The sequence below is a fragment of the Diplotaxodon limnothrissa genome, linkage group LG6, assembly GCF_057381915.1.
Source record: "Diplotaxodon limnothrissa isolate DT_005_m linkage group LG6, D_limnothrissa_male_GT1.1, whole genome shotgun sequence".
Taxonomy (NCBI): Eukaryota; Metazoa; Chordata; class Actinopteri; order Cichliformes; family Cichlidae; genus Diplotaxodon; species Diplotaxodon limnothrissa.
The window spans coordinates 31,319,834-31,339,844 of record NC_140601.1 but is presented as its reverse complement, the minus strand read 5'-3'; the positions used below and the strand labels follow the sequence as shown (position 1 = coordinate 31,339,844).

The following is a 20,011-nucleotide window of genomic DNA, read 5'->3' as shown; positions in this document are numbered from 1 at the left end:
CTTCCTACAGTCCAGGCCATACTGATTTGACTTTGTGCCTATGTAAATACCAATGACATTTTCAGCCAAGAAATCCATCTAAACTTAGATTGTTTTTGTCTTATGGCTTTATAGAGAAAGGTGACAATGGTTAAATCTCTACAGTTTTCCTAAGGTCAAGATTCTGTGAGTAAAAATAAGGTTATATGAGACAAAGTTATATAACTCATACTCAAATGTCTTTTTACTGCTTAAATGTGGGCTTTGGTTTTGATATTTCTCTGCTCACTTTCAATGCCTGGCTGGTTCTAGCTAATGGCTATATCACTTTTCACCTTTTACGAATCAGAGTACAGCCTAGGAGCTTCAGGCAGGTCCTGTTCTACAGCTACACAGGTTAGACTAAAAGGTTAGAGGAATTTCAGGCATTTTCAGGCATTAGCGGGAAGATCTACTAAAACTGAGGCCACGCTACTTGGCCCAGAAAGATTTGTCTAGTAACATAAGGTACAAGACAAGGGCATTATTGTTTTACCTCCCACACACCTCCTTTATTTAATTGAAATTCAACCATTAAATGTCTATGTGCATATCTAATAATTTATTAACAGGCATCCAAATAATAGAGTGACACAAACAGACAAGGAAAAAAACAGAAAAACAAAAAATAAAAATAAAAACCACCGCTATATCTATTACATGTGACACAAAAGTTTAGTTGTAGACACCAAAGAACATGTCAAATTATTCTTCTATCTATAGCAGTGAATAGAAATGTATATGAAAAGCATTCAGTGTTTTCCTTTATCACATTTTGTCATGTTACAACCTAACAAAGTGAAAAAGGTTTGCTTGAAATTCTTGCAAAATTATTAAAATTGAAAAACAAAAGCATAACACGTAGATGAGTAGCTGTTGCCATGACACTCAAAACTGAGCTCAAATGCATGCTATTTCCACTGATCTTCTGTCAGATGCTTCCACAACTTCATTGGAGTCCACCTGAGGAAAATTAATTTAATGTGATTCGACATGATTTGGTCACAAGGTCACATAGTTGACGTGTCAACTATGGGCATGTCAGAGCGCAAATCAAGTCATGAAGTGCGAGGAATTGTCTGTAGAACTCTGATATAGGACCGTAGTGAGGCACATATTGTGAGAAGGATCCAGAAAAATGTCTACAGCATTCAAGGTCAGAAAGACCTAGTGGTCAGTAAATGGAAAAAGTTTGGAGCCACTAGGACTCATCCTAGAACTGGGGTCCCATAGTCAGAGAAGTGACCAAGTACCCAATGGTTATTGGTTCCTCTGACAGACCTCCAGTGCTTGCTCTGTGGAGAGAGGAGAACCATTTCTGCAGCACTCCAGCAATCAGGCCTCATCAATCAGTGGCCAGACAGAACCCAGTCCTCAGTAAAGGCATATGAGAGCCCACCTAGAATTCGACACCTGAAAAACTCTCAAACCATGAATAAAATTCTCTGATCTGATTAAAGACAGGACTCTTTGGCCTGAATGCCAAGTGTTATGTCTGGATGAAACCAGGCACAGCTCGTCACCTGGCCATTATAATTTCCTAGTGTGCAGAATGGTGGTGGCAGCATCATGCTGTGAGGATGCTTTTCAATAGCAGGAACTAGGAGACTAGTCAGGGTCGAGGGAAAGATGAATGCAGCAATATACAGAGAGAACACTGACGATAGCCTGTTCCCGAGTACTCTGGTCCTCAGATTGGGGTGAAGGTTCGCCTTCCAACAGGACAATGATGCTAAGCACAGAGCAAAGATAACAAAAGAGTTTCTTTGAGAAGACTCTGTGAATGCCCTTGAGTGGCCCAGCAGAAGCCCAGACTTAAACCTGATCGAACAACTCTGGAAACATCTGAAAATGACTGTGTATCAGCATCCCCTATCCAACCTGATGGAGCTTGATATGTTCTGCAATGAAGAATGGGAAAAACAGCTATGCAAATATTGTAGCATCAGACTCAAAAAGACTTTAAGCTATAATTCCTGCCAAAGGTGCTTCAAAGAGCAAAAACTGACTACGAATACTTATTAATCTTTTAATGTATTAAAAATATAAACATTTTTTATACATATTCAAGAACCTTAAGCACTTTTTTATTATGGGGTATTGTGTGCAGAATTTTGAGGAGAAAAATGAATTTCATCCATTTTGGAATCAGGCTGTAACATGACAAAATGTGGAACAAGTGAAGCTTTGTGAATAGTTTCCGGCTACACTGTATGTCAGGCAAATAAGTTTGACAGAATTTCACTCATTAACTGTTCTAATTAGTTATTCAGACATGGTACAACTTATCAGTGGATTAAGATGAGCATTCTGTTGAGTGAGTCAGGCTGATATGCCTGTCAGCTCCCCTCCTGTCTGGAATGTCAAATTTAATGAATATTCAAAAGCCCAGTGGGTCCTTTTGTGAGTATTGCGAAGGGAACTGCTCCTATGGGGTAATTTTGCATTTTGCATTAAGCAACACACAATCCATGTCTTAAAATATTTAGTCAAATCTTGAGCCAAATGTTTCTTCGTTTTCGAACGCGATGTGAGAAGGGTGCATTTAGCTCCATGCTTGCAGGTGAAACTACATTGCTCCCACCAAGAAAATATGTTTCTATTCATCACTTCTTGCCATCTGTTAACTAAAAACATAGGCTTTAACTTTTTAATGATAGCAATAACAAATAAAAGCTCTTGAAAAGAATATCTTCAATATTACTGCATTTTACTGAGTTACTGAAAAACATCTTGCACTACTAAAGTACTTGTTGGATTAAAGTCATTTATAAATGCTGGTACTTGTTATGCTTCTCTCTGGGACCCATTTTATACACAAGCGATCACTTGATGAACCATAATCTAGCACCTTCATAGTGTCTTTGTTGCCATTTTTTGTCATTTAAGTCCAATCAGCTTCAATTTTACTGCTCTTCAGCTGTGAATCACATTGAACAGGCTTTATCAACATTTTCTCTTTCAGTGAATGACACTTCAAAATGCTAGTATACAGCTACTTTGTATTCCCATAATATACAGAATGAAAGTTGACCTTACTTTTATCTGACAGTTTTGCTGCTATGAGTGACAACTGCAATTGTTAAGTGAAGTTATGCTTGGACATATGAGCTAGGATTTGCCAAAAAAGTCCTAAGACACACATGACAATGTTGTGGATTATTATTATTACCCATGTGTTACGCGCTGCATGTCACGTATACTTGAGTATCAGTAAAACAGAAAGAAAATTGACTTGGCTGTGACAAAGTAGCCAAATACTTACTGCTTAAGGGCTATAATTTAGCTACGCATGATGGCTACAATATGGCCACTAGTAATGTTGGCAAGCAGTCATTTCAACAAATTTCACAATATGATTTATTGCAAGAAGTAAATATTTCAGAGACACACACTACATATTTTCTTTGAAATATTTAAAAAATGCTTCTAATCTAATTAAAGTATAGAAAATAATATATAAATAAATGAATAAATATTTGATTAATAAGAAATTTAAAAATATTAACTGATCTTTCATGCTTGCTAATGACTGTTTTTTGTTTTTAAATATTAACTATCCATAGAGCAAATATGAATGAACATAGAAGCTATCAGGAGTTTTTCTTTTAGTTTCATAATTTAAATATGTTATTTTCATTAAATTGGTGACAACTATGCATAAAAAACAATCTGGGGATAAAACATACAGAAAACATTTTTTTCTTTCGACTGCCAGTACAGAAACTTTGCTCTTCTTGCCTTTTCAGTGGCAAAGCTTTAGATGACCTTCTTATTAAAGTCAGGGATGTCTCTGACGAGTTTCTACTCCATGGGGAGCACAGCCAGAGCATTAAGACGATCCTGTGTCATGGTGTTTCTCAGGAAAGTCTTGATCCTTTTCAAAAGCAGAAAAGTACCTCTTGGATTCAGTTATTGTCAGGAGTGTGGTGAGGAGAATCTTGAGAAAACTGAATGTGTATGTGAAAGTGCTCTGTAGGCTGTTCTTGATGAAAAAAAAAAAACACTGATACCAGGCACAGCAGCACTATGTTTTGAAAGCAGCTCTTCATGCTGAATGCAGAAGAAGCGTTCCATGGCATGCTTCAAGATTGCATCACACGCCTATCAAAAATACATGACAAGATTAAATATGCATTAAATCTTTTTAGATGTAAGAAATTCTACCTGAACACGTGCCCATGTCCATGTGAAGTATATGAGTCATAATGTTTAAGCACTATTATTCACACACTTTACAGTATGTTTACTTTTTAGTGGTTTTGTTTTTAACTTAATTCAATATTGGTCATTAATGAATCATTGTCTACATAGTCATTTTATTACATTAATCATTTTTTCATATTAAATATTATGACATATTTTATACAGAATATATATCCGATGTATGAAGATGACAAAATAATCTTACTAATAATAATAATTGATGATTTAAAAAAAAAATCTGCATCACAACTCTAAAGCCAGTCTCTGCTGTTCTACTAGTCCCAACAAATAACCTCAATTTAAGTTGTTATCAGATATTCATTCTTGTTTATTTTATATAATATAAGTAACATAAATTTTGTGTATGTTCTGAATTACAAAATTGATCCTGAATCTTCCATCCATCTTCTACTGCTTATCCAATGCTTCAAAGAATATAGATATCAATAGGCTGAATAGTTTCAGTGGTCAAATAGTTCCAATGGTCTTTATTGTCCCCAATGGGAAATTAATTTGCAGTATGTCCACACATTAAACAATAAACACACACACACACACACACACACACACACACACACACACACACACACACACACGCACCACACACACACACTCACACACACACACACAAAATGTAGTATATTATATGTTGCATGCTCTTGAAGAAGAATGACAGGAAAAAGTGAAATTCTCATGTTCAAGGATCCTCACAAAGCCTCCAACCTTTCAGAAAACCAAGGTTATGAAAATGTTATAAAAAATGGGTTTTTGCTTGCAAGTTACGATGAATTGGGCAAGCCAACAACTTTATCATGTTTTATAGGAGACAGTAGCTTTCATTCAATATTATAATATAGTATTTACTTTAGACCTTTGGTTTTGAGTTTTTGTGGAGCTCATAAATTGCTCCTGTAATCAACATGCTGTCCAACAGCTCAATCTAGAGTTTCAATGACTGCGGGTTGGGTCTTGTAGAAGTAGGATTCTTGTTTGCTATTGTTATGTGGTTAATGTAATCTCTTTTTAGTTTATCTGAGGCTCGGGGTGATAAAATAATTCACCTTTTAGTATAAAATTTAAGCACACTGATTGGCTAGGTTTGGATTTCTCTAGACACCAGTGCTGAATTTCGGCTAGTCTGAGAAGACATACACTATATTGCTAAAAGTATTTATTCCCAAGTTAGTGTTCAAGTTACAGGTGTATAAGATTAACCACCTAGGCATGCAGTCTGCTTGCATTTGTGAAATAATGGGTCACTCTTGGGGTCTCATTGGATTCCAACATAGTGCCGTGATAGGATGCTACCTGTGCAACAAATACAGTTGTGAAATTTCCTTGATACTAAATATTCCACAGTCAGGATAGCCCCTTCCTGTTCCAACATGACTGCCCCCAGTGCACAACGTACAGTCCATGAAGACATGGATGAGCAAGTCTGGTGTGAACTCAACCTGACAGAACACCTTTAAGATGAATTAGAGCAGTAACTTCGAGACAGGCCTTCTCCCCCGGGTCTGCCTGCACAAATGCACTTCTGAAAGAATGGTCAAAGCTTCCCATAAACACACTCCTAAACCTTGTGGCCTTCCACAAGAGTTGAAGTTGTCACAGATTCAAAGGGTGGACTGACAGCATATTAAGCCTTTTGGATTAAGAATGGGATGTCCCTCACAGCCGAATACTTTTGGCCATATATGTTAGATAACATAAGCCTACCTGCAAATTACTTGAAACCCAATATAGCAGCTAGTGAGAAGACAAAATGTACCTTGCTTGCTTGTTCTCTGTCACTAGCAACATACTGACTAGAGCACTATTAGGTTTTGTTTTGGAGTCCTTGTGTGTTTCAATATGTATTATGCCAGTAGTTTAGTAGTGATTAGTGGGCTCCATTCCTAAAGAAATGTGATTCATTTTGTCTTTTGTGGAAGGCCTGTTGTTCTTCCCATCTGATGTTTGTTATATGTAAGAAACGTCATAAGGAATCAGGAATGTAAATGGACTACTCTCCCGGAGTACTCAAAGCACTGTGTACAACATGCCACATTCACACCCATTCTCACAAGACTCTAAACTGAGTGCTTTTCTAACGACATTCACACTCCAATGGACGCATCGGAGAGCAACTTGGGGTTGGTATCTTGTCCCAGGATACTTGGCATGCAGACTGGAGAAGCCAGCGATTGAACCACCAACCTTCCAATTAGTAGGTGACCTGCTCTACCTCCTGAGCTACAGCCACCCAATGTGTGTGTATGGGAATCTGGGTATTTTGTACAGAAGCACAAATCTGTCGCAAACCAATGTAAAACCGATCCATGTGTCTTTCCTTTATTACCTCAAGTTAGACTGCAAAAATGATCGTTTCCTAATACCTGCTTTCACATTAGGGTAGTGTTGCAAATTTTAATGCATATGCAGGCTTTGGTTAGCATACACAAAAATAAAGAAATAAGTAAAAATAAAAATGTTTCTTTTGACTTGAAAGTCAACCACAATAATTTTGAGATATACAAAGTAATATGTGACAGTGTTTGTGGAGTGAGAGAATAAAAGTGGCAGAGCAGGGGGGGAAATAGAAAGCAGCTGCATTATTTCGGCCCTTTGAAAGTAAACAGCATGCAACATGACCATGATGCAACAGCAGGAAACAAGAGGGTCACCATATCATTTGAAGTGTTTCTACCAAAGACAAAGACAGGCCCTCTGGTGCGCCACAGCTCACCTTAAATCTCTTCGAGGTATTTTTTCGATGTTTTGTAACAAACAGACACAGATAAATCCGGAAAGAAAACATACAGAGGGTACTAGGGAGAATGGGAGGAACTGCACTGCAAAGCAGTTTTTAATTCAACTTCTGAATTTGCTACAGGTGGGAGGATGAGATTCATGCACGGAGGGACACAAATTATTTATTTAGAGTTGATTATAGTCATTAATATAGTAAGAGAGGAGAGAAAGCGACAGAGGGAGAGACAAATGAGTGCCATTTGTTATCTACATTAATCAACACGATCTCTGGTGTCAAGGCTGTGGGATGGAGGGAAGATGAAGTGGTAGAAGTGCTGATGAAAAGACATGCAAAGGTTGTGCCACACAGCTATACATATTTCTTTATAATTTAAAGCTTCAAACACAACCAAACAGCTACTGCCAGGCTTAACACAATTAGTGATGTTAGTAGCTTGGGGCAGGCTATGCGTGAAAACAGAAGTTATTATTCAGTAAACAAAATATATAGAGTATACATTCCTCTACACTTTATATTCAGCAAAAGATCAACTGAGGATTTATGTTTAAGGTAAATGTGATGTAATCAGTTCTTGTATTTTTAAAAAAAAATTCCATGATTTTACTCTTTTCCTTGTCTTGGTTGGGTGCTACTCTCTTTAAAAAATATGATGTTTACCGTAAAAGCATCACACTGAGCAGTGCATGGCTTCACACAGCCTACTTTTGAAGACTTATGTGTAACTTAAATATAATCTATAAAGTATGTGTTCATGACTTAGGCATCAAACACATATCAAGGTAAATATAGCATGAATGTGAAGTTGATATATGATTCTCGTGGTCACAGACAGATTCACATTGACACAGCTAGTGTAAAGAATTTCAAACTGACGGCTAATCCAATGTAAACAGAGACAAGATTTTACAATGAAGTGTGGGCCCTTGATTTGTTTTGGGGTTTTTTTGCAAACTAAAAGTTTTATTGATATTATATTTCACACACCAGCTAAAATTAGAACAATTAATTTTAAGCAAGATGATGGCATATTTACTTATTAAACACATATTAATGTCATAGTTCCTAAACACCAGCTCTCTTAGAAATGATTTTATACAGATGGAAAATGGTGTGCTAAGAAAAAGTGAATGAAGAAATATTTATAGCTTATAAAATATAACACATATAAAGTTTTAATTATTTCCCAAAGAGACACTTTTTTCATCTGGTTCATGCCACCAAGCAGCTTTTTGTGGATATTTTATTGCCCACAAATAACAAATGTGTATTGTTTATAGCTCCATCCACTGCATAAACAATGAAATAATCTTGTAGCTTTTATAATGTTCTCTTCAAGGCATAGTTTACCAGGGAAAATATTCTCCAGTACCCATAATGTTGTAGCTACACAACATGGACAAAATAAAAAAAAATGTGTGCCATATAATATAATGCATCCCAATAAAACAACACTATACGCTATTACATGAGACAATTTTTTTCTCTCTCTCTTTTTCAGAAAGAGTCTTAGAGTGGTGACTATATGCCCGTCGGCAGTTAGTCAGATGCGAGTCTGGGTTTTGTAGAAATCTTTTTATTTTTCTGTTATTTTTTGAAATGTCTACCATACCCGAGTAAACAAACCCACAAAGTATGTCATTTAGCCATGGATAAAATCTATTTTGTAATAATCACCACTCCTAAGATAACTGAAAACATGACAGGCATTATAAGTTTTTTCATTTAGCACAAATATTTATGTGGGTCTTGACTGCTGCATATGTGGATAACAGTTTAAATTGTTTTGATTACTAATTGCCTTTATTAAATCCCAAAATTGTCACTAACTTATTATAATAAAAAAATCATAAGCTATTCAAGATGTCTTTATTGAAATTGGAAAATATTATTAAATCCTGCAGTGCTGGAAGCAAGGAGAGAACGCTGATCTTTATAATACAACATAGCTGTTATTTTATTATTGTGTCCAACCACCAACAGCATGAAGGCCGTAATTCAGTGGTGCAGAAGAATGACTTGATATGGTCCATTAAATCCATTCCTCGGGGCATGCCTACACATATGGGCAAGTTACGAAAACAATATTTGCCATATTGAAACCCAAACTGTATGCAGACAATTACACTTTGTGCAATTAAAGTGCAATCAAAAGGATAAATGACAACAATGCCAGTAAATCCATGCCTTTATTGAGTCCTTGATGGTCCCTTAAGTGTATTACAGTTTGTTAATGTGCTGCTCTATGTATTTTTAATTGCCTCATTATAGCCATTGATTTGATCTTCGAGCTGCAGCAAAATGAGGAAGACGTGCTGTCTGAACTTTGCTGGTAGGGTGAGGGGAAAGTCATATGTAGAAACAGACTATTTGGTATCTTTGTATTTCTCATCCAGCCAAGCCAGGAAGATCTCTCTTTAGCCGATAATATGATCCCTGCTTAATATGATTGTTATGTACGTCATTTGTTTCTCAGAGGGGGATTTGAAAAGATGTAGATTCATAATTAGACTGTGTGTAATGGAACAATTGAATTTTATGCAAGGCTTTGCAAGTTCTCATTCCGCACACTAATCAGAAACCAATTTTAGCTGGCATTCAACTGTTTAACTACCATGGAAACACCATGTTACTGAAAAGAATGAAAGCTTTTTTTTTTTAAGTTTAACAGCTATATAATTTGTAAGGCCAATAATGCAGAGCTAAGTGCAATAACTCATAAAAATAATCTTACTTTCTACAACAAAATTCCCACCAATTTTACTACAAGTTGTTAATTATCATTAATATTCTGTATGGCCTTTGCCTTTTAGCCCTCTAATTTTACTGCTTTGATAAGCCGCTTTTTGAGCTACTTCAGCCAAATGCCAGAGTGATTCTGCTAAGATAAAAGGGAACATAATTAGTATAAGAAGGTAAAGATAATGAAGTGATAAATGCAAGTCTGAGTTTAGATGAAGGTCAGTTGGGAAATCATTGGTTTAATATGAGATGGAGGTCCATGCATGTCTAAAACGTGAAAGGTAAAAATAACACAAGAAAAAGGAAGGAGAACGGCAAAAGAAAGAGGCATGTGTGTGTGAATTAAAGGATGTAAAGGGAGGTGGAAAGAAAGAAATTTGATATTGAAAGTTTTTTATTAAAAAAAACAGACATGTAAGCAACTTTTCACCTGCAGAACATTTTTTAATGTGCTCTTTCTAAATCACAGATTATTCTTCACCCAAGACTAACTGTGACTGAATAAGAATATTAGCAATAGCAAGAGCAGCAAGAATATTAGCTGTAATACAGAGAGCGAGAGAGCGAGAGAGAGCTACAGACAAATGCAACCACATTGGTAATGAGCGCTATCAGTACCTTTGCATCAAACAGCACAACACGTGTAGGAAAATGAAAAGTCAATAGCCAGAACCTAAATGTACACCCACATAAGTTGTAATTAATGCCAGCTTTCCCAATGGACAGATGCACAGGTAAATTAAATGGAAAATGTGCTGTGAACAATAATTGAGCTGACCAGTTAATGGAGATGTCAATATTATAGATGCAGTGTTTTATTTGTGTTTAAGATTTAGGTCACAGACATTTAAGAGCGTTGCATAATATTTCAGAGAAAGTTGTACATTTTAATTGTTGTACACTTCAACAAAAACACACTTCCCAGCTTGCATGAGTTTAGAATAACTTTTACTTGTTTCCTTTGGTTCAGGTGCCTGCAGTGTGCAACTTGGCTGCACTCTGCAGGCTGCGTACCAAATGACACACACTTCATAAACAAGTGTGTGTCATTTGGTGTGTGTCATTTCAAAATTCATACAATTTTGAAAGTTGTATGAATCATAAAATGTCCTCTATACTACAGTATACTCCTCTGTACTACACAGAGGAAAGAAGCTCCTACGTCCTCTGTACTACATCTTATCAAACTCCCACGGGCAATACTATGCCCACTTACACGACTTGGAGAATATGCAACAGGTAGTTGCATATTAACAAATATGCATTAACAAATTACACTACATTGTTTTTTTTTCGCAAATTCCCAACATGAATGTGTTCTTTACATTCAATGTAGTGCATTGGTCTAACATATTCATTATTCATCTGTGTCCCTGTGTTTATAGAAATTCTGGCCATTTTTGCTAATTGGAAATACAAAAACACAACCACATTAGTATAACGTGGGTGCATTCTGCAGACCCCTCCTCTCCTTCCCGCACATCCCACTCAAAGAAAGCCTAAGCTGCCCCAAGTGCCTGTGTGAGCTTCACTCATGCAGGCAATAATTAAAATTAGTTTACTGTCTGTCAGACTGCAAATGGCCAAGATAATAATAGCAGTAATAAGCCCAGACAATAAAAATAATAAGACTGGGAGGTGGGATGTCCATTAATGTGTATTAACATGCCTTACAATTCTATGGGTCCCACACTACCACCACTACAGGGTAATTAAAGGATACAATGTATAACAATGTAAGAATAAGCTCTTCTTTTTTTTCCAATCAACCAACTACGACCACTTTCTCTGTACTGATTATAAGGTGCTATTTTATATAAGTAATGTACACATTCTCAACTTAACTCAACCACTCACAATGCAATAGGAAATAGTCTTTCATGCTGCACAACTGCTTCCACAATGCTGTTTAGACACCACTCCACAGCCTGTAATGTTGGAACATGATCACCTAGGTGGGTGAAAGGGTATGGCTTCAAAACTCCAAGTTCACTCATCATCTTTATGGTTGGCCATTGAGAAGACAGAGATGACAGGTTCTCACTCACATTAACGAGCTGACAGCAACACAGCGGATGAGAGGGGATGGAGGGATGAAAGAAAGAGAGCAATAAAACAGAGACGAAAAGCCCAAGGCCAACAAATGTACTCAGATCTTCTCAATCAAAAGATGATGCTTCAGGAGGTTGCAAGCTAAAGGTAGAAGAAGGGCTGTGTGTTTTGTACGGTATTTCTCATTTAAAATACGACCAATTACATAATATGAGCCCTACCTGAATAAATAATATTTGTTTTAACATCACAACACATTTTTTTTTCACCTAGAGCTAATATATGACTTTAATCCCAGTCTTGCTATCCATTCATTTTTAAATATTTGGAGCTTAGTTTTTGTTTTTTTCTTATTCTTCTGTGCAGATTTAACAATCCAGTATATAATGAGGTGTCAGTGTACCTGTGTCTGGATATTAATGCACTACTCCAAACATTTGTGGCCATTTTACCTTTCCATACCACTAACCATGATGATCTTGTACCTCTTGTACAAGCTAAAGCAAGCTGTTCCTCTGGTGAGTTTTAGTGATGAATACTAATAAGGAGGTTGCTGAAGTGGAACTTTTCTGCTTCAGATTTGGCAAGTTTCTGGTGAGTGGAAATAACTGCCTTACTTTAAGAACTGCTGAGAAGCTGTATGAAGAGAGTGAAAAGAAAATGAGGTTAGAGAGGATGGATGTTTGTATTTGTGTGTTTTGTGATAATTCTGGTGATGAGTCAACACAGAAGCAGCAGCAGGATGAGACCAAACGGTTGTGCTGCTAGATAGAAGAAGCTCCTCAAGAAGATTCATTCCCTCCCCTCTTATGTTATTAGTCAGTCTGTGAGAACTTCAAAATGTGATCATATCTGTGGGGTTTTTTTTTGTTATGTGGTTACTGCTAGATCTCCTACTGGCATGTGCCCTGTGTTTAAGGATTCGAAGCTCTAAGCTAGGGGTGTGGAACTTCAGGCCTCGAGTGCTGGTGTCCTGCAGGTTTTAGATCTCACCCTGGGACAACACACCTGAATCAAATGGTATAAATAGTTCATTACCAGGCCTCTGGAGAACTTCAAAACATGTTGAGGAGGTCATTTAGCCATTTAAATCAGCTGTGTTGGATCAAGCATGGAAGCATGGAGTTCGACACCTGTGCTCTAAGCTGTACCTGCAGTTTAACTGTACAAGTGTGTGTAACAGAGGGTAACAAGTACATGTCTGACCAAACCTGACCACTGCAAACAGCCTGACTAGGCTGGTTGCAGTGGGTTCTCTAGCTGTATAGTTTGAAAACTGGCTGATTCTACTGACTGCAAGACAGGCACACGGATACTTATTCAGACACACATAAGCATTAAAATGCTTTTCTTAGTGAGGAAGGGAGCTTTAGGGGGGGTTTTCACAGGAGGAGGTGATCTGTCAGGAATTTCAAGCCCTTGAAGTGTCAGAAATGGAAAGTCTGTGTATATCGATACTGCAAGTGCCCGGACGACCTACAGGAGATGAATATCTATATGCTGCATTAACATCAAATGGAAGACTTTGGATGAGAAGTTTCTGCCTCAAAATACCATTTATTTCACCTGTCAGACTGCAAATGATGTTTCATGTCTGCAGCAACCTGAATTCTGGCATCACCACCAACCACCCAAAGTCAAGTCTTGCTTTTAAAACACTGGTCTTCTAGGTCTGAGAACTGAACCAATATAGACTTGCCGACAGCTCCTTTGGAAGATATAGTAAAAGTTATTTCCCCATTGATCTGTGACGTGGGAATTCTGTCATTATGGTTTAGGTTTTAGTTTTACTATCATTGGTCTTATAAAAAAAAAAGAAAGAAAGAAAGAAAGAAAACAAAACATAATACTGATCTTGTGAATGGATTCATTCATTCAGAAAACAGATGATCAAATTGTTGCTTTTAGGATTTGGCTACATTGTGACATTTGAAAGTCGCTACCATGAGAGGACACAGTATATTTTGGTTTATTCTTTGGTTACACTTATGCCCCAGTCATCACATCCAGTTTTAAAATGCCACAAAGTATCTATTGTGAACAAAACCAAAATGAAAAATGATTAAAAATAGATCCTACTGTGTTTTCCATGTTTCAGAACCATAATATATAACAAAAATAATTTGTTTTTCAAAAAAAGCAGGAATTGTATATTAGAAGAACAGAAAACAATGAATTGTAATAACATAAATAATAACATAAAATAACATCCATCCATCCATCTTCATCCACTTTATCCGAGGCCGGGTCGCGGGAGCAGCAGCCTAAGCAGAGAGGCCCAGACCTCCCTCTCCCCAGCCACCTCCTCCAGTTTATCCGGGGGAACACCAAGGCGTTCCCAGGCCAGGCGAGAGATATAATCTCTCCAGCGTGTCCTGGTTCTGCCCCGGGCCTCCTCCCGGTGGGACATGCCCGGAACACCTCACCCAGGTGTTTTTAATAACATAAAAAAGCTGACCAGGGCCTTTTGTGATCTATTTTTAATTTGATTGTGTGCCAAATATTTTCAGTGGCTGACTGGTCTAGACTGCAGCAGCCGGTTTATTTTTTACCAAAGAGACATGCTGTTGTAAAAGGTTCAGTCCTGCTATAATAGGCAAGGCCTTTGCTCAAACTTGGCCTTCCAGTCATTTGGATGGTACCACATACTGATCCAAAATGTATTTATATTTCCATATCTTAGCAACAATGTGGATCACATATAAAATTAGGACATACATAGTTATCACAAAACACTATATTTTATTTTATTTTTTTAGAAACACAGTTGCATATCAAAATATGATGTCAGCTATATTGTCACGGACCCGGTTCCGGGGACTCAGGGTTCGTGAACAGTGTGGACCTTTATTGTTATTAGTGTATTGGATGTATGTTTGCTGCACTGTGTTCTTGTGTTCAATGCTGGTGTGTGTATGTGTGTGAGGCTGGAGGATGAAGGACAGCCACCTGCAGGCCTGATGGGTGTGGCCCTGCCAGCTGCTGGTCACGCCTAGCTTACCACACACCTGCTTCTGATCAGGATCGTCGGGGGAGCTACTTAACAGAGCGATGGAGCTTCCTCCGGCGCAGGATCGTTGAGTTAGACTCCATGTCAGTGTTTCTAGTGTTGTTAAAGTGTATGCCTGCCGGAGTTGGTGCCATAACGGCTGTGTCTGTGTTTTTCCCCAGGAGGACAGCGGAACACAGGACTGCAAGACACACGGGGTGTGTGAAGGCACAGGGGCAGAGAGCACGGGATACCAGCACTTGGGAGAAGACACGTCACGGGAGTCGAGGGAGCACTTTTGGAGATTCAATGTGTGGTGTACAATTACCTCACTGTAAATAAACCCACTGTTCATTCCATTAAGTCCAGCGTTTGGGTCCTATTTCCCCATCTCCCCACGATCTGCCAGCCAGACCGTGACAGAACGATCCTGCCACTATGGACCCAGCGGACTCACCGCGGAAGCGCAGCTCCCGTTTTGACGGGACCCGACTAGTGCTTGGAGGGCCTCCGTGCTGCCGTTCCTCGCTGGCAGCCTACCCGTCGGCCCACTCGTCTGTTTCCTCCCCGCGGACGCCTCGGTCTCGCAGAAAACGCTCCAGCCGGTCCCGGGAGGATTACTACGAGCCTGCCAGCAATCTGCTTACACCTGCACAAGCTTTTTACAAAATGTTAGGAATTATCATCGTGCCACCTGACTCACCCAGCATTTCCACATCACAGCAGGAGCAGCCACTTCAGAATCCGCCCTCGTCACATTCCGCCAGCGACGCTCCCTCTTCAACAGGGAGGCAGCGAACACGCAGCCAGCACTCACAGCTCCAGCAGGAGCCAGGGATTCGGCTCAAACAACCGCCTAGGGTGAGTGACAGAGTCTCTCTTCATTCACCTTTCGTGCCTAGGGATAAACAGACTGTTTCCCCCAAGGCTGTGAATGCCAGCTCCGTGAACCCTAGAGCTCGTGTTTCTCCTGTTTGGGAGGATGACAATGTTAGTTTTGAGAACGAGTTTTTTCCTCCTGGTTCAAGAGACTGTGCTCCTGATGTTCCTTCGGACCCAGGAGTTAGGACCGTTTCGTCTAGAACTGTTTATTCTGGGGCTATGTTTATACAGCCAGCTGCCCAGCCTGTAGCCGTAGCACAGCCAGCTGCCCAGCCTGTAGCCGTAGCACAGCCAGCTGCCCAGCCTGTAGCCGTAGCACAGCCAGCTGCCCAGCCTGTAGCCGTAGCACAGCCAGTCCAGTCAGCCTCTCGTCTTCATCCTCAGTTGGAGGCTGATATGCCTGCTGGAACTACCCTGCCATTATGTCACCCGCCTGTTGTTTCTACATCGCTGTCCAGTCTACCACGAGTAGCTGCCGCACCATTATCACCTCCGCCCTTTGCAGCTACTTCTCCACCAGCGTCCCATCAGACTGCAGCGACCGCAGAACTCTCGACTTCACCATCCACATCACCCGCTCGACCGTCATCTTCGCCACCTGCAGCTTCCGCATCGCCATCTTCACCTCCGGATCAACGACCATCTATACCCGCGTCGCAGCCGGAGGAGCAGCTCAGCGAGCAGGAGCAGCTCTGCGAGCCGGAGGAGCTCAGCATGCCCGAGCAGGAGCTCAGCGAGCGGGAGGAGCCCGTGTCGCCAGAGCCGGAGGAGCTCAGCGAGCCGGAGGAGCTCAGCGAGCCGGAGGAGCTCAGCATGCCCGAGCAGGAGCTCAGCATGCCCGAGCAGGAGCTCAGCGAGCGGGAGGAGCCCGCGTCGCCAGAGCCGGAGCAGCTCAGCGAGCCGGAGCAGCTCAGCGAGCCGGAGCAGCTCGGCGAGCCGGAGGAGCTCGGCGAGCGGGAGGAGCCCGCGTCGCCAGCTGTGGAGCTCAGCATGCCCGAGCAGGAGCAGCTCAGCGAGCCGGAGGAGCACTGTGAGCCGGAGGAGCTCAGCGGGCTAATGCTGGAGGAGCTCAGCGAGCTATTGCCGGAGGAGCTCGGCGAGCCGGAGGAGCACTGTGAGCCGGAGCAGCCCAGCGAGCTAATGCCGGAGGAGCTCGGCGAGCCGGAGGAGCACTGTGAGCCGGAGCAGCCCAGCGAGCCACCCACTGAGAAGCCCGCACCGCTGCTGGCGGACCTCAACGAGCCGGAGGGACCGGCGTTGCCAGCAGAGGAGCTCAGCGAGCTTGGTGAGCCCGCGCTGCCACCGGAGGAGCTCGGAGGTCCGGAGGGATCCGCTGAGCCAGAGCTGGAGGTCTGCGTGCCGGAGGGGCCGCCATGTCCTGCAGCCCGGCCGCCACGTCCTGCAGCCCGGCCGCCACGTCGGGAATCGTGGGTGGTGCTGAGGCGGGAGCAGCAACGCCGCCGCCACCGGACCCGTGGCCGCCCGCCGGAGCAGCAACGCCGCCGCCACCGGACCCGTGGCCGCCCGCCGGAGCTGCAACGCCGTTGCCACCGGACCCGTGGCAGGCCGCCGGAGGAGCAGCGCCGCCGCCACCGGACCCGTGGCAGGCCACCAGAACCGTTCCGCCGCCACCGGACCCGTGGCAGGCCGCCGGAGGAGCAGCGCCGCCACCACCGGATCCGTGGCAGGCCGCCTGAAGCGTTCCGCTTCCATCATGGGGTTGGAGGTAGGCCGCCCGAACTGTTTTCCCACCACTGCCTGACCCGTAGCGGGTTTTGCCTGCTTGCGGTCCACTGGGTCGGCCGCAAGAACTGTTGTTCCCACCATGGCAGTGGTTGGACATTTGAACTGGGGTTTTGGGGCCCTCCGTCCTGGACCCCCCGCCACCCGCCCTGGGTTGGTTGTTCTGTGGTTTTGTTTTGGGGTCGTCGGGAGTCGACCCTTAGAGGGGGGGTACTGTCACGGACCCGGTTCCGGGGACTCGGGGTTCGTGAACAGTGTGGACCTTTATTGTTATTAGTGTATTGGATGTATGTTTGCTGCACTGTGTTCTTGTGTTCAATGCTGGTGTGTGTATGTGTGTGAGGCTGGAGGATGAAGGACAGCCACCTGCAGGCCTGATGGGTGTGGCCCTGCCAGCTGCTGGTCACGCCTAGCTTACCACACACCTGCTTCTGATCAGGATCGTCGGGGGAGCTACTTAACAGAGCGATGGAGCTTCCTCCGGCGCAGGATCGTTGAGTTAGACTCCATGTCAGTGTTTCTAGTGTTGTTAAAGTGTATGCCTGCCGGAGTTGGTGCCATAACGGCTGTGTCTGTGTTTTTCCCCAGGAGGACAGCGGAACACAGGACTGCAAGACACACGGGGTGTGTGAAGGCACAGGGGCAGAGAGCACGGGATACCAGCACTTGGGAGAAGACACGTCACGGGAGTCGAGGGAGCACTTTTGGAGATTCAATGTGTGGTGTACAATTACCTCACTGTAAATAAACCCACTGTTCATTCCATTAAGTCCAGCGTTTGGGTCCTATTTCCCCATCTCCCCACGATCTGCCAGCCAGACCGTGACATATATCTTGTATAAGTATGAAAATGGTGGCAATCATATCTTACATTAGATTATATTTTGGAATCATTGCACAGCCAGACCTCATCAAACATTTCATTTAAACCAATCAGACCGAATCAAAGGCAAGGAACAGGGTTTTAGTGGATAAAAAATGCCACGGGGTTAAAGACACTGGGAATTGGGTCAGTATTAAATTGAAAAGTCACACAACACACAATGAAAGACTGGGGAATTTATATGGCAAGTAGCAGGACCTTGAGTCAGATTTTTCCTTTTAAAAGAATCAGCATTACAAACATTTGAGACGAAGTAGCTAAAAAAAATTATTTTAATGTAACCCTTTAAAGCAGTTTTGCATAACTATATTTAAATCCCTGTAGAACCGGAACCACGTAAGCTAGCGCAATAATTTACTTTTTGCATATGAAACCGGAGGAGTTGTACTTACATCTTATGCCATCAGCTTGTCCTTGGTCACGGTTTCCTTCCACACATAGCTTTGCAAATACTGCATAAAAAGCGCTAGCAGGAACAAAAACACAATATTCCAGAAACACGCTTTGCTGATCCGATCAGCTGTTTGTAACACTTCCCACATTGAAACAGACATCAGCGCAAATGATGGCATGTCCGCCATTACCTGCCCGAAACTGGAAGTGACGTCATTTTCGCGGAAAATGTAGTTTTTTACTTGTAGGCCTTAAAAGCCAATGCTGGTGTTTTTATAAGTCATGTTTGACTTTATGCTTTTCTGAATAGTTGCTGGGATGCTTAGAACTCCAATTGCACTACTTAAAATAGTTTATTTTGATGCACATGCTGTTTTCTTTGCAAATTTGCATCATAGGATTGTTTTTCATTTTTTCCTGCAGTATATAAAAATTGGTGTATCTCAAAAATAAAACTATGAAGACACTCAAAATAAATTTCCTGCTGTTGTAAGCTATTTATTGCAATTTTTTTGCATTTAAAGTTTTGAGGGATAAACCTCTTAAATTTCTCCAAGTAGAAATATACGTAAAAAAAACCAAAAACGATTTTCAATTATTTTGTAGTTTATTGCACTTTTTTTGCAATTCATCTCGTTACTGTGGACTTAATGCATACATATTATTATAATATGGGCTATAACAGTTGTATTGATGTATAGCAACTTGAAATGCTCCCTAAAATGGAACTATAGCATGTAAAAATATAAAGTAAGCTCTGGCGGCCTTGGTTCTATGGTAGGTCTTAAAGGGTTAATAATATTGTTTTTTCTTTTTTAGATATTACATTGACGTTGACCTCCCTACACTGGTCAACCACAGAAAGATAAATATGACATCCAGACCAGAAAATAAATTCAAAAAGCATATTTATCTTTATGTATTAACTTATTGCTTTATGGGTATAGTTTCCCACAGCTTTTCATTCATGACCTTTTTAGTGAGTCCCCTGAAACATGCTATATAGACTACATGTCATGGTCCTGAGTCTGAGGACTCAGTGTTTTGTGTTTCCTTATGCTTTTGTTCATTCCGAGTGTGTATTCTGTTGTGATTTTGCCATTTGTTAGGTTTCTGTTCTTTGCCTGCCTGCTCCCACTTCTCTGTGTTCCCTCTGTCTGTCCATGGTGTTATTGTGTCTGCTCATGAGTCTGCCTGTCATGTTCAGTGTCCTGTCTGATTCTCTGTGTCTGTTAGTTTCCTGTTTTATTCTGAAAGTTCATGTCTCATGTCAGTGTGTTCAGTTTTACCTCTCCCCTGTCTCATTAGCCTTATTGCTCCCAGCTGTGTCTCCCTCCTGTGGCCCATTCCC

The 20,011-nt window shown here is 41.4% G+C and overlaps 2 protein-coding genes across 2 annotated transcripts in view; one reads left to right on the top strand and one right to left on the bottom strand.

Annotated features, from left to right (window-relative positions):
- LOC146630856 (zeta-sarcoglycan-like) overlaps positions 1-20,011 on the bottom strand; it is a 183,135-nt gene that overhangs the window by 81,206 nt on the left and 81,918 nt on the right. The window lies entirely within an intron of this gene.
- Positions 16,356-18,098, top strand: LOC146630857 (uncharacterized). The gene is made up of 3 exons (XM_085355372.1): positions 16,356-16,689; positions 16,732-17,894; positions 17,973-18,098. Exons 1-2 carry the CDS (start codon positions 16,356-16,358, stop codon positions 17,724-17,726), a joined length of 1,329 nt encoding a protein of 442 aa, XP_085211498.1. The 3' UTR covers positions 17,727-17,894; positions 17,973-18,098.